The 15,963-nt window shown below is 32.8% G+C and overlaps 1 protein-coding gene across 1 annotated transcript; it reads left to right on the top strand.

Moving 5' to 3' along the window:
- The first annotated feature begins 6,011 nt into the window (after positions 1 to 6,011).
- LOC130628734 (mannan-binding lectin serine protease 1-like) lies at positions 6,012 to 13,221 on the top strand. Its single transcript, XM_057441726.1, has 10 exons — positions 6,012 to 6,163; positions 7,247 to 7,747; positions 8,071 to 8,213; positions 8,321 to 8,528; positions 8,733 to 8,912; positions 9,311 to 9,517; positions 9,845 to 10,015; positions 10,458 to 10,576; positions 10,713 to 10,843; positions 11,009 to 13,221. The coding sequence occupies exons 1-10, from the start codon at positions 6,088 to 6,090 to the stop codon at positions 11,505 to 11,507; spliced, it is 2,235 nt and encodes a 744-aa protein (XP_057297709.1). The 5' UTR covers positions 6,012 to 6,087; the 3' UTR covers positions 11,508 to 13,221.
- The last annotated feature ends 2,742 nt before the right edge of the window (positions 13,222 to 15,963 follow it).

Here is a 15,963-nt window from a genome sequence, read left to right as displayed (position 1 = left end):
TTTTGTATTTTTACTTTGTTTCTATTTGTACCAGTTACAATATCAGATATGACTTAACAATGTTGACAGAGGAAAACAAGATTGAAAATAACCACAAGGTCAAAGGAGGAGGATTCAGGTTAACTCTGGGATTGTACAAGTCTGTATAATCATTTTGACTGGTCAACATTAAACGGAAAAGGTTAACCTGCTTTTCTTTCCTACTTCTTTTTTTGGCGTGTGAAAAAACTTTATTAAAACTAAATTTTGACCTTAAGACGATCCAAGAGAACCCATACAACGATCAGAAATTAGCCAGAAAAATTTATTAGGCCATGAATCAAATTACGGAGTTATTCTTGGAGTTGGAGGATTTTGGCAAAACTAGGGCCTTTTATATACACAATTCGGAATTAACGCAAATGTGGGAGTTTGATGGCCTAAAAGCATATACTTGGAATTATTCCGCCCAATCACAAAGTGGACGATAGAGACAAACAAACACGCACAAACAAACGTCGGATAAAACCTACAACTAATTATATCATTAAAATTAAATCACCCAGCATAAAATAGAATTCTATTGGATTGACGTCATTGCAAAACTAACCAATGACATCACCGGAAATTGAATCAACAATCCAACAGGACTTTTATATTGAGATGACTATCCTTTAGAAGTCACAAATCATCCTGGTTTGATCTTTTTTTATGCTACAAGAAAGTATAAAAGACATGGCTATATTTGATTCCTGAACATCAGCTAATTATTTACTAAAAAGGCAATCAACAGTCGTTACCTGTTGTAAAGACATCTCTTGAAGCTCTCCTTATTATTGAAGCAGAACAAACTAATGTTAAATTAATGTCAAGATTCGATCAACTTTGGTGTTGGCAAAACTGAGGAGAAATAATATAAACAAACATTTGATCATGGTTGCATTGAATTTTATGGTAAGTCTATTTTCAAAAACTATGGCTTCTATTCAATCGCAAAACGCCTAAGAAGATTTTGAACTTTGGACATCGGTTGGACACATGATAGTTTGAAACACAATATATTTGGTTTCGCAACCTTCTCTTTTTTATAGAAGATATAAAATAGGCTATTAAAAAAGTGTGCTTTGCCTCATTATAATCTATTAGCCGTGAGGAAAATTCACGTGCTTTTTCATCCCACATCCTGTGCTTGAAAGAAACACTTAACAAGGTCTTTTACGTTTGCAATTATATGGAAAATAATAGTAAACTTAATGCTTAAAGCGTATGCATGAAGTCATGCCGTATAGCTATTTCATCATAATAACCGTAATAAGCTCCTGGTTTAGACACTTTGTACTGGCAAACACATTCCATGCACATCGTGGAGCGGTCAACATGTGAAGATACGTCTTGAAAACGTGTTACTGGAATTCTAATTTATATTGTTTTGTATTAGCTAAACCGTTTTTTGTATGTGTTTATTTAAAATTAGTACGCTTAACCCCAATCTGGCCGGGGTAAAAAAGCCGTCGTTCCGAATTCTTGTGACAACTTCTGAAGCATACTCCTTCAGTAATTGTTTTTAGTTAACTAGGGTCTTAACAAAGTTAAAATAAAAATGACACATGCTACTTTATGAACGAGTTTATTAAATTAATTGTTAGTCCATGGTAAGATTCGCCTGTTGGTAACCACTGCTACAATCTTTGGCTCACAGACAAAAACTCATGCATTATAATCTAACCTCTAACAAATATGCAACTGGCTGGTTGCTGAAAAATCAAGTTTATTCAAAAATTTAGTTCTGTCTTTCAGTGTATGTCATTTTAAACGAAATTTTCAAAGATGTGAATAACAGTTGTAATTTACGGTTTGATTTTTAACAATGATGTCTGCAAAAAATTACAGAATTATTGCAACTCACCAATACAATGTCTATTCAAGACTCGTTATCGATTTATAACAGCACCGTAATTAGAAAATTAATTACTTGCATGCGTTCTGTGGAAAGGAAAGCATCAGTTTCCCCATTATTTATTATTGTAATGTTTTATCATTTAACTGGGTAATTATAATTGTTAAAATATGCTTCTCAAGATTTGAACGTGCGCGTGTTAATTTTTTTTTATTTCATTCAGGTTTAGAAAATTGAGATCTTCTAAAGGGTGGAAAAGTTTTGTTTGCATTGAATGATGGTTAGGCCGTAATGTTAATTTCAGGTATCGTTTCGTTTTATTTTGTAAAGAACTGCTTGCTAATGTATTTACTGGATAGTTTATTATATTCTAGGGGTAAATTCTTCCTTGATAACTTCCTTTTTCCTGTGATTTTTAAGAAACAATACATCTTTGTTAAAAAATAAGTTTAACTCAGAAAAGGGTATCATATGCAATAATAAAAATGTTGTCCAAAATTGTTCTGTACAAGGGAATAAATGTTAATTAATATATTCTTGAACCTTAATATCTCGAAATCCGCAATAAATTACCGAACGTTAGGGAAAGCGTTTCTGACATTGTGACCTACACACCTTTTATGTTATATCTGTTAACAAGTTACCTTTGTGGTAAAATTAATAACCATCATGTCTTACCATATCAGTCGCATCAGTTTTATGCATAATTTCCTTTTTCAAGCCGTATTGTTACGCTGTGACCGCATAATAACAATGGTCGCAAGTTTTTCAACTCAATTAGTCTGCATATTCTTTTATGGCTGTCCATTCAATGGGCCAAATGGACGATTGAATAAGCCGTTTTGCTTCAGTTAACCATTCAGGATGTACTGAGTTTCATACAGCAAAATCAGCGATATAAAAATTTACCGGAAATACTCCATTTGCAGGGATTGGGAGATTTGGGCGTAACTTGTTTATTGAAATAATAATATTTAGGACGTCCTCAAAGATTGATTAATTCCTGTTTTCTTATTGCTATCCCAGTTTTAATAAATTTTATTGTGTCCAACTTTGTGCATCTTAGCTATGATTACGGTAATATTTCATAGCATGGGATGAAGACAATGTCTAAAAGCATTTCTTATGGTAATTACCATTATTCAGCTCTGTCTTTTTCTCTTTCTTTATCTCTAATACTGCCTAATTAGATTTTATTTTTTCATACTAGAAAAGTTTCAAATGGCCCTCACACATATATTGGAAGCACGCTACTACACAATGTACGGTCAGCATGCACTTGTTTTGACAGCAGCGATCACCATGGTTGCCGATACCGTACAGTAATCATGATGTCTTTCTACTTATATGCGAGGAAGTCACGGAAACTCCGGTTTTGCTTCCCAAAATAATTTGCTGGAGTTTTCCTTCTGTATTTAATTGAATTGGTTATTTTACAATGGAAAATCCGTTTAAACTCGAATTAGGTGACACCTTTGCGAACTTGTGGGTGTGAGAACAGCGTATATCATGTACGAACAGGACACATAACTTTTATATCCGTATCCTGTCGAATCAATTGCGTTCTCGGTTATGAAAATCTTCAACTAAAAAGCAAAAGCAGAAGGATAAGAAAGTTAAAGAAAGAAAGTTAAAAGTACATGTTAAATTTACACCTAAATATAGCTATTAACCGCTTGCACAAGTTCATCTTAATACCCTGAAGGCTCAAAACGTTACAATAATATTTATGTTTCAGTACACGTCAAAAAATAACGTCACTATAATAACGAAAAATTTATGATTCATAAAAAATGACTGTTCCATCAAGCGTGGGTTTTTAATTACTTTCAACATAGGCAAATCTTTTACGTAGGCGGAACAGGAAATAACTTGACTTTCTTTCATAATAAAAAAGGACTGATCAGTTTAGATTTATTGGGAATTATGGTGTTGATTGAAAATAGGGAAAATTCACACTAAATAAAATTGTTAGCTAAATTACAGTTAACTTGTCTATAGATAGCTAGTAATAACATCATATATCAAAAAAGGATGAGCAGTCATTGCGCGTGGAATATAAAGATGTTGCTTTTCATATATTTTGTTTATTTTTAGAGAAGAATCAACTGTACTTACTTTCCATAGAAATCTGATTTCCAACAGCAGCTAAAAATGTACCCACATAACAGCAAATGGTAATTTCAGATAGATACAGGTATAGTGTTGTATTACCGAAGTGGTTGCATGTAAGTTGTAGGACTTGTGAACACTAAGATGATTAATTAAACAGGGGTCTTTTAAGATTATTTTATGACAAAAACTGTACAGGAGAGGAAAATACAGTTAACTCCCGGTAACTGGAAACATAGAGACAGAGGAAAATAGTTCGGCTTAACGAATTTTCCAGTTAAACAAAGCTTCCATTAAGTGGAATTTAGTCTAAAATGGTATTATAGTTCAAGTTAAAGCGATTTCTTTGAGAGGTAGGGCAAGAGTTAACGATAAAAGATGCCATCTTGACGATGAAAAAGGCGTGCAAGTTCCTTCTAAATTGAATTTTCCATCAGAAGTTAATAAAAACTAAAAAAGTTATCCGAGGTTAGAGTTAACTGGAGTTTTTTATAGGAAATTATTAATGAAAGCTCAAGGGACCCAAGAAAATGGTTCGATAAAATAAAAGTTCAAGTTATCCGGTGTTAGAGTCACTGGAAGTTATTAGAAGATGTGAACAGCAAACCGTCTTTAATTAATCAGAATTAATACGAGCTGGTGATTGTATGCAATCTGGCTAGTCTAGTTCTGCGTTTGTTTTGCTATTGTTTTGTAGTTGTTGTTTTTGCGTTGTTTGATTATCTTTTTACGTCAGTATCTATCAGACATTTTTTGGCGACAGAAACCGAGTTGTAATTACATTAAGAAAATAAAATAATTTGATATGAATCGACGAAACAGGAGTATAACGAACTGATTATACAGACATAAGTACTTGTTTTTTCCTGCATCATTTTCCAACTGAAAAATAATTATGATAACGCAATGCAAATTGCTAAACAACTATAAAATTAACTGAAGGAATGATGGGATGAGGCAAAGGAGTAAAAACTGTGAAGAAAGAAAACTTATTGTAAGTGAGTGCAATTGTACTTTCGAAAGACGGATTTAAATGCTTATACAAACTTTCAACTTCCGCAATCTGCTTTAAACTTATTTCGGAGTTATTAAATAAATCATGTTAGCAACCAATATAAATAAAGTAAATAAAATTGTGAAGCTTTGTACTTATTGTTTTGCTTAGATTTTTTATCTTCTTCATAGCATTAATGCTACTGGAGGGTTAGCACGCAAATGCAAGATTTCGTGTTGTTATTTTTTTGTTGTTGTTGTTTTTGTTGTATAATAATAATTTAATTTATAGCATGTTATAACACGTTGCCATTTTGTTTCCTGGCTTGGTGACAGAGCTAATTACTTCTACAATAAGATCTAATAGCGGTAATGAGAGAGATTCGCTAGAAACTCATCGTATCCTAATAATATAGTTAAAGTTGTCTGAAATTTCTTATACACAACATTGTCTTGATGTGATGAAATAAACGGTATGCGCACAAGTAAAGTGGGAAGGTCTTACTCCTTCAAACATGAATCAAATTAGCGTGGTTCATCCCACAAGGAGGAGTTTTTCGTAGGCGCAATTTGCCCCCTGTGGAGCTGACTCGGATGTTATCTCTATTTATTTCTGATAGACATTATATACTTGAGATGAAAAGAACAGAAGCATGTCGTAGACGGTCGGGGACAACTTTAATGAACTGTTAAGTCGTAATATCAAACATGAATGTTACCAAAATTGCAAGGTTAAATTACCATAATAGACGTCATGCGCTATTACAGCATGTTGTCTCGTGGATGTTGAGAAGATAAGATAGTTATTGGACGTGTATAAAAGCACAATATGCAGGAAGTCTTTTACTTTGAATAAAATTATTATTAACCTGAATTTAAGAAAATAACTTTTCTTTTGTTCTCTGTGTTTTGCAAGACGTTGTAGGCAATCGTGAAAAATTTCCATTCAAATGCTTATTCGCAAATTTTGCTGATGTCAGATTCTACACAGCATGCATTACTACTGCACTACTTACAGTTATGTATTTTTTTATACTGTATTCATTACATTTAGAGGTAAATAACTAATAAAAAAAAAGTAAAACAAGAACTATTAAAGAAGAAATATGAGTCTGTCCTTGGAAAAACTTGTGTCTTGTTTCTTCTTGGCGTGGAGTTACACCTTGGTCAGCAGTACTTCTGGTAAGAAAACTCCTTTCAAGTTATACATGTTCATTTCTTGTGCATTTAACATCTGCCATCTTTTGTTTTTAGCCGAACGTTACTAATTGAAAAAATATGACGACCGTTTATTAGAGATCCCTTTTAACCCTTTTTTTCGGGGCATAGGTGGGGTACGGTTTTTTGAGAGGGAACATGGCGTCAACAGGACAAACTTTTCCTAGACATTATAGGGAGGTTTTTTGTTTCCATGCTGCTGTATACCACGACCATGCTTTCATTTGTTTCGTTTGCAATGCATTAAAAACACACATAAACAAACAAAAAATTAAAGAAAAACCTTATTCGCGATAAAGTTTCGTACTTAAGTAATAGCTTCTTACTTCCACCTATTCTTGATACAACAGCAACAGAGAGAAAAAGGACACGTGGTTGTATTAATTAGTATTTTCTAAGGAAAGAAATTCGCAATTAGGACTATTTAAGTATAATAGTATATATAGTATATATATAATAGTATATATATATAGTATATATAGTATGTTCCAATGGAATGCAACACAATCAACTCTTTTTTCTTTCGACAAAATCTTTACATAAGATAAAAAACATGCTTTATGAAGTATTAATTTTCAATACTTATTATATATTTATTATATTTATTATATTTATTATATTTATTATATTTATTATATTTATTATATTTATTATATTTATTATATTTATTATATTTATTATATTTATTATATTTATTATATTTATTATATTTATTATATTTATTATATTTATTATATTTATTATATTTATTATATTTATTATATTTATTATATTTATTATATTTATTATATTTATTATATTTATTATATTTATTATATTTATTATATTTATTATATTTATTATATTTATTATATTTATTATATTTATTATATTTATTATATTTATTATATTTATTATATTTATTATATTTATTATATTTATTATATTTATTATATTTATTATATTTATTATATTTATTATATTTATTATATTTATTATATTTATTATATTTATTATATTTATTATATTTATTATATTTACTATATTTACTATATTTATTATATTTAGGTAACAATGTCAAATGCGGAGGTAACATACACGCCTTGCATGGCCATTTCAACACACCCGAATATCCGAATATTTATCCCGATAGTGTGAATTGTAAATGGAATATAACTGTTCCAATTGGGTACGAGATATCACTAAATTTTACACAGTTTGACATAGAGTGGACAGATTTTTGTGAATATGATTACGTCACAGTTAAATCAACCAATGGCACCATTGGAAAATATTGTGGTCGCCGCGGCCATCAAGAATTTGGGGCAGCGATCCCGCCTCTTGAGCCGATTATGATCAAAGACAGCAACTTAGAAATTTATTTTCACACAGACCATAACAACGAGGTTGAAGTACATGGATTCGAGGCTCATTTTGCAGCTACAGATATTGATGAGTGTCAATATAGCAATGGCGGATGTTCCCATTTTTGTCATAATTTTATTGGCTCATATTATTGTTCCTGTCGTATTGGTTACAGACTAGCAAAAGATGGCCGCTCTTGTATAGGTAAGAAGATTTAACAAATTAATTCAGAACCAATTTGTCTGTATCTGATGAGGGATACGTGTGAAAAGCAGTGCTATATGCAAAGGAGGGGCTGACTCTGTTTTAGTGAGATGGTAAAAGAGTATTTTATAAAAATCATAACCTCTGCAATAAAACAGAAATTGTAAAAAAGACAAAAAAATGTTGCTTATTGATTGCAATTACCATTTTCTCTAACATCCGTTAAGGAAATGTACTTTAAAGTTCACGCAATGTCAATCGGAAAAATAGATAGATAATTCACTTGCATTTCCATTTCTGACATCAACTATATCTACTTTTAGTTGTTTGTCAAAACATATTCGTCAACAAAGAACATGGTGTAATAGAAAGTCCAGAATACCCTGCAAATTACCCTCCACATGCATCATGCGATTGGCACATCACTGCAGATTCTGGTTATTACGTTAATCTTGAGTTTGTAGACGTAAGTGGTGTGATATTTTTCTTGTTTATAAGCTTTGCTTAATGCAAATAAGATGAATGTTGCATAACAAAAGCTCTAAAATGGTCCTTACTTTCTATATCATTTAGTTCAACCTGGAGACACATCATTCATCAAAATGTCCTTACGATCAACTGGCCATAGAAGATAAAGGTGGAAAATATGGTCCATATTGTGAACAAAAGCCAAGAAAGTTTCGATCAAAATCCAACTGGCTAATTGTTGAATTCTCCAGTGATGCTAGTAACAGTAGAGAAGATGAAGTAAAGAGGTTCAAAGCCAAGTTTTGGCTTGAAGGTATGTGTATGATATAAAAATAACTTCATAAAGCCTTAGTCCACCTTCACTTCAAACTAATCAAAAAGGTAAACAATGGACCTTTGCTGGTTTCTTTTCATTGTCTTTTTTTACTGCTCAAATTTACTGATAACACCAAGTATGTAATCAATGTCTGCATGAATTTTTGCATCAGAGACTAAAGAAGATGAATTTTTATTTTAGGAATTAAATGTCCAGTCCTTTACCCACCAGAAGATGGCAGCTTGTCGGGCGCAAAAAACTTTTCTTTCAAAGAAGAAATTTTGTTCACATGCAACGAAGGGTATCGATTGGTTGGTGGAAGTCAGAGTAGAACGTGCCAGTCCGATGGAACATGGACGGGAACTACTCCAAAATGCGAAAGTAATAATCTCCATTTAATCTTTATCAAATAAGGTTTGACAAAAACATAAGTTTAGGGCGAGGAGAGGAGGGACGGGGAGACGGGGAAGGTAATTTTTATGTAAATTAAGAAATACAGAGACATTGAAACATATTATCTTCAAAAATGCAAGATACCGTCCCTTCACAGCAGGAATAAAATTAATAACTTAGCAAGTATCAATGTTATTTTAGCTTAAGTACGTCATTCAAACAATTATATTTCAGATAGTATTCCTATTTTTTCTTATCAAATGCATTTACTTTTTTTCACACACCTTGTTTTCTAAAGCATATAAGCTTAGTCATAAAAACATCAATAGTAACCTCTCTACAATCATCTGTATCAACACTATTATTAATGCTTTTGTTTGCTTTAGGAATAACCTGCGATTATTTTCCCCAAACACACGAAAACATCATTCTACGTGGAGACAGAACATTTCCGCCAAACACCAGAGCTATTTATTACTACAAGGATCGTCTAACCCAATCATGCTTTCCATTCTACGATCAATTTGGACCTAAACATATCGAATGCAAAGTTGATGGTGAATGGAGTAGGGGAAGAGCTTACTGTGTGAAAAGTAAGTCACTGATTGTTATGTGCTCTATGATTACCGAGTGCTCAACCACGCAAAATAAAACGATTTTAAACAGGCATATAATACGTCCATGCCGACAGATAGGTTAAATGTTTTAGAACATTGGCAACTTTCTTTACTGATTTTCTGCATTAAAAGCGTAAAAATTTACAATAAATTATTAATTTGCTTTTGCAAATTTGTAAACAAAGCTAAAAAATAAGTTTCCGCCAAATATGCCGAAGTGACAATGTTATTACTTTACTTATCTTATATTATCTCAACTAACTGTTGAATGTTATGGTTAAAATTAAGTATTATATTATTTAGCGTGTGGTAGAGCATATCCACAAGGCAACAATGAAAAATTACAAAAATGCAATGAAGGACGCCATCGCGCCAAAGCAATTCCCTATTCTCAACCTTGGTTGGTTGTAATAAAAGAGAATGGTCAAGTTAAATGCTCAGGCATCTTGATCAGTGATCAATTTGTGTTGACAGGTATGTTCTAAATGTCCTCAACATGTTACTTTCACGTGAGAACCATGTACTTATAAATGTCAATGGCAGTGAACAATGTAATGTTCTATTCAACTTCCCTTTTAGTATTGAATTCATCCTTTTTTTGTGTAGAGGGGTGGGAGGAGGTATTTCAGGTTTTAACATCCTAGATTGTAAACGTATCTTTTGTACACGAAGTGTGTGCCCCCGGGGCCTGGGTTATAGTCTCTTCTACAAAGAATCATTGTTCTTCATACACATCATTTATGTCCTAAGTGTAAGCATGCGTAGTATGTTTGAAACATTACAATAACTATACCTTGCAAGAAAGTAAAAGAAAAGCAGACGTTATCAGCATATCATTAGTTGAAATAACTTCTTTATTTCTCTGCCGCAATAATGTAAAACAAATTAATACAATTTTAACCCTATTTTTATTTAGTGGCACATTGCATACAGAATACACTAGAAAGACGTGGCGAAAAAGGAACTTTAGAAATTGTTCTTGGTGTACAAGATCTAAATACAATGGCAACCAGTCGGAAGTTACAAAGACGATCGGTAAGCTAGACTGAATATTTTGGTTGTGGCAAACAGATTATCGTAGTTGTACTTGAAATTGTAAATTATTTATTTCTGGGTTCTGAAATACTACTACTCGGGCGACTTGTATTCCATAATTCCTTCTGCAATTTAGGTAAAAAAGGTCCACATGGCAAGCAAATTTGACTATGTTCTCCACAGCGATATCAGTATTCTGGAGTTGTCCGCAAAAGTAAGCGTACACGAGCGTTATGTGCAACCCATTTGTTTGGCGCATGAAAAACGGTAAGTACCACGTTAACTCTTGGACGTAGTCATTAAAAATCGTCCACTAAACTTCTTCTTCTTCGGTGCAATTTGTTACATAAGTCCTAAAGTTTCAGTGCAGTGCGTCTTACCAATCCAGAATGTCAACTCCAAACTTACTTTCAAAAAATTGTGTTTTTACAGACAAAAGCACCTCTTTAAATCCGGTCATAATGTTGTTTCAACTGGTTGGTTAACAAGTGGTCAAAAATATATTACCGATCGCTGTGTACGGATAGAGAGCAAAGAAAACTGCGGAAGCTTTACCAATCATATTCATATAAGCCATTTTGCCACTCGTTATAAAGATGAAAGCCAAAATCGAAAAAGACTTGCACCAGTCGATATACTTTGTACAACGCCACCTAAAGGAGACAGCGACAAATGCAAGCTTCTTCCTGGTAGCGGCCTTGTTGCGTATGACGATAAGACGAGAAAGTGGTACCTCGGTGGTGTATTAACTTGGGGCGGATTAGATTTAAAGACATGTACAGATATCATGAAGAAATACAGCATGTACACGAAGGTTCCGAAATTCTTAAAATGGATTAAAGAAACAACGGATTTAAGAATAAAAGACCTGGACGCAACTGCCGATAAGTTTCGTAATGGAAAATATGCAAAAGAAAAGCAATATGTATGACAGGACTGTTCCCTAATAAAGACATAATAATATTAATTAGAAATTTGGCCGATAAATTTTCTAAAATTACTATGGTGTAGATATTAGGACGGTAAGCAAAAAGTCTTTATTCATGTTCAGTCGAAATAATTTCAGCCTAGGCAATAAAGAATATGAGAAGACTACATGGTTTGTACATTTGTAAATTTTAAGTAGTAATATTTAATTGTCAAGTTTTCTGTAATCTCTTTCAAAATATTACATGTTACCCCCTTTTCGACAGCCATTAACCGGAAAGTTTTCTGACAGACGTGGTTTCTACGAAGTCGAAACGTACTGGTCCTTTGTTTTACCACAGTGACATGAAATGACATGAGCCAGGGGGACTTAAACTTCCATTTTAAAATTTTTGTCGCACTTTAAGCTCACGATTGTACCAAATACAAGTTGGAAAGAGATTAGTTAAAATCAGGTGTCTGTTTCGACAACGCATTTGTCAGTTAAAAATTTTTGAAGTTGCAGCTAACCTTAAGTTATTCCAAAATATGAGAGTTTACTGTTTGTTACTAGCATTCTCTCTATAAAATCTATTAACAAACAGCCTGTATATATTGTACCGTATTTATGCAACAGAAAAATTTATTGTTTTGTTTATATCTTATATCCTTATTCCATATTTTATTTTACTTCATTTTTTTGGTAACTTGTAAAAAAATGCAAATAATATTTGAGTAGGTTTTGTTTGCTTGTTTGTTTGTTTGTTTGTTTGTTTTCTATCTGTCCAATTGTTTAATCTATGGTGCTTCTTTCCAGTTTTTCTTTATAAATATGTTTTTATTTTCAATTTTTATATAATATATACGTAGAAAGTATTTATTAATAATTTTATATCAAGCAATGTAAAATAGAACGATTTTATAAGAGATATTGTTTCCTTTCAAACTTCAGATATCTTAATAATATACATATTGCCTTCACCCATGTATATTTTTCTGAAGAAGAGTTTATACAGACAGCAAAATCTGATAGCTGAAAATGATAATAACAAAAAAGATAACTCGGCTTGAACTAAACTACAGTCTACTCTCGATACGTGGAATTCCGGATAAGTGAAACTTCCGTTAAGTGGAACCAGTTTCCTCGGTCCCTTTGGATTTGCCATAACAAACCTCTTTTATTATATACAGATAAGTGGAACCCTCGATAAGTGGAACTTTCGATAATTGGCACCATTTTTTTGGTCCCTTGAGTAATATTTTTTTTGTATAAGTGGAGCTTTTCCAAACGTTGTACCTTGGAAGATTCTAAGTTAATTAAAAAAGGAACCTTCACACAGTTTAAAACAAGATAGTATAAACGAATATTTTTTATAACTACATTGCTAAGAAAAATCATCATGTGGAACATAAATATCTATAAAGAATTTCATTTTGTTTCTCCCCCTGTTTTTCATTATTCGTAACTTCCTTGGTCTCCTAAGATTTCAGATAACAGAGAAGTTCGATAAGTGGAACTGTTTTTCGGTTTCATAGCGATTCCACATATAGAGCAATTCGGATAAGTGGAACATTCGATAAGTGGAACAATTTTTTCGGTCCTGTGGAGGTTTCACTTATCGATAGTAGACTGTATTTCCATTGTTTTAGAATATTTTTTGCTGATAATATAAAATAATTTAAGACTGTCATGCGTAATTTTAGACTTTTTTTACTTTTTTTTATACTTCATGGTGATAGTTACAACTACTTTTTTTTACCTGTATTACCTACAATTGGACCTTTTTGAATGTAGTAGGGGTAAAAAAGGGGCATAACTTACCCTCGGACCATGCGTTTCCTTATAGTTAAGGTAGCTCCCATAATTTAAAGATTTTTCTGTTACCTGTATCCAACATCCAACTTGTGTTAGCATTTGCGGGCAAGTAATGCTGATGCAAAATTTAGATTCATTTTGTGAAATTCGAAACTTTTCGCGATAAATCTCCATAGCAACGGGCAGTTATTTCTAACGGTTATAAGTAACTTTCCAACCACCTTTGTATTTAACGCTTTTCCCTAGTCTTATCACAAGACGAATTCTAAATTAATCCAGCTACTCATGATGCGTTCTGAAATGTAAACTGTTGTCATTTTAAGACCTTAGGTGTTTCTCGATCCACAAATTAAGATTTTATAAGAAAATCGTTAACAGTATTTTTTGCCAATTAAGTTAGGGTAAGTCCCACTTTGTTTTACAGTGAAAACAATTTTCAAATATGAGTTCAACCTATCGCACATTTTTTAGTTTCCCTCTGTTTCGCAACAGTTTTCTGGAAGATGGCTCAACCTTTATAAATCGCGCTTCCCCTTAACCACTGAAGTGACGCTTGAGGAACAAAAACGGCGCTTGAAGTCGCGCATGCTATTCAGCCATTTGATTTGTTGTTGAGCATCAAAACGTCATATTTGCCTATATCGAGCGTATAAACAGTTAACCAATCTAAAAACATTTTATTCTAAGGGAATTAAATTAATAATAAATCTCTTCCCTTTGTTGTGTATTTTAAGGCAACTTATAGAACATTGCATTAACCCTATTAAACCTGGAATCTTTTGGTGCGGTCAGTTACCGGGAGGATAAAGTGTCCGTCGGTCTTATATTCTGCACAGCTTATGCTTAGGTCATGAATCTTAATAGAATTGTAGGACTTTTTCATACAAACACATTTCAGGTACAAACATATTTAGGTTATATTAGGGCAATAGCGTCAACTCTTATTCTACTTGTTAGTTAAATAGCTACAAACAAATTAGTTACGCGTCTCTTTAATAATAGCCGTCGTCTGTCTGCCTGTGCGTCAAAAGCGACTTGTGTTTACCAAGCACCAAAAAAAAAGAAGAAATTAAAGCCGCAAGGTGGAGATTTTTTGATATTTTTTACCGCTGTCCTTTATTAAAGGGTCAATCAGATTCGCATTTTGCAGTAAAGGACCAATCAGAAATTACAGTCCTCTCGATTCATTTTTGCCGTTTTTTTACTCTCCGGCAAAGAGTACAAAGCTTTAATTTGAGCAAAACAATTGAAGGAAATCATCATTTGGAAAGGAAAGTTTCTTAATTTGGAAAGGGAAGTTTCTTAATAATTATTTGCTTTAGTTCTTGCTTTGATTTGTGATACTTTGAGAAAACTTTTGGTGTTCTAAGAAGATTACAGTAATTTTGAAACTACTTTTTAATTTTTCTTGGTTTCTTTTTATTAGCTAGCTAGCTATCTTTATTTGTGAGTATAATGGATGTGCCTGAAGGTAATGAAGTTATTTTTTTTGAAAATAACTACGCCAATGTCCGTCCTGAATTTCAAAATACTAATGACAATGCTGAGCACAATTTTCAACATAACTAAAATTTTGATAATGCTGAAAAAAGGAGGGAAGAGCATGCTGATATGCTAAGGCAACGGCATGTAGAACGGGAACGGGAAAGGCGTGCCAACAACACATTACAACAACGTCAATTTTTTTTGGAAAAGGGTAATATGCCTATATGCCCGTTCAACTCAGTTTAACTGTACTAACCGCTCAGCATGTGTTAACAATGGACTGTTTCTTTTGTTTTTATTTAAACAGGCTGCAATGAAGTGTTTTTTAAAAGGGTATTATCCCTATGCGCCTGTGTGTCACCATTTAACTGTACTAAGCGCTAAACCTGGTGTCACGATTAATTTTTTAACTTTCACAAAATCTTATTCCGCAAAATAAAATAATAGTGACCGATTGTTTTTGCTATGACAGGGTAACAACGGTTTGTAAACTCTGTTTTTATTTCAGCTATCGTTGCGGGAAAGTTTTTTTTAAATAAATATGTTACAGTCGCAACACTATAATGGTGTAAAGCGCTCCACCTGATCGTGTAACACAGTTTACGGCTCTTATTAAGCGCTCAACAGAGTGTTCAACGCTGGGTCACACCTTGACCTGTGGCTTACCTCGGCGTTTCGACGCCGGGTTTCCCGGCTAGTTTCTTTAATAATAGCTGTATTCTGTTCAAAATGGTTGCGCGCAGCTTCTTTTGAAAGAATAGCGAAGACCCTGGTTTTTAAGGACCTTTGTCATTTGGTGGGACGCAGCTCAATTTCGGAATTAAGGCAGAACCCGAACAAAACGGAAACATACAGCGAAGGCTGTTCTAATTTGGAAGTGATGGTGTCATGCTTGTAGCTCTTCTTTTCATCTTTTTTTGCTTCTGGAGGAATATTTTTTTTTTTATGTTTTCGCATTTTAGAGTAAATATATATCAACACGTTTTCCAACCTTATTAAAATCTTAAACAAAACAGCTTTAGATTTTGGCTGCAAACGTAGATTATACGGGAACTAGTGTTATTTTTTATTTTAGTTATTATTCAGTTCGATACATTATTATTTTTTTGTATTTAGGGTTGTAGTTGTGACTAGAAAATGAAAATACCCAAATCAGTTCTTAATAACTCTTATGCTAAAT

Source organism: Hydractinia symbiolongicarpus, chromosome 15 (assembly GCF_029227915.1).
Source record: "Hydractinia symbiolongicarpus strain clone_291-10 chromosome 15, HSymV2.1, whole genome shotgun sequence".
Lineage (NCBI taxonomy): Eukaryota > Metazoa > Cnidaria > Hydrozoa > Anthoathecata > Hydractiniidae > Hydractinia > Hydractinia symbiolongicarpus.
The sequence above is the reverse complement of the archived record's forward strand: the minus strand, read 5'-3'. Positions and strand labels throughout refer to the sequence as shown.

Excerpts from the sequence above, each read along its gene's own strand:
- LOC130628734 (XM_057441726.1), top strand. The coding sequence starts at position 6,088 with ATGAGTCTGTCCTTGGAAAAACTTGTGTCTTGTTTCTTCTTGGCGTGG. Across the intron at positions 6,164-7,246 it reads CTTGGTCAGCAGTACTTCTG|GTAACAATGTCAAATGCGGA; the intron begins GTAAGAAAACTC and ends TATTATATTTAG. Across the intron at positions 8,529-8,732 it reads AGCCAAGTTTTGGCTTGAAG|GAATTAAATGTCCAGTCCTT; the intron begins GTATGTGTATGA and ends TTTTTATTTTAG.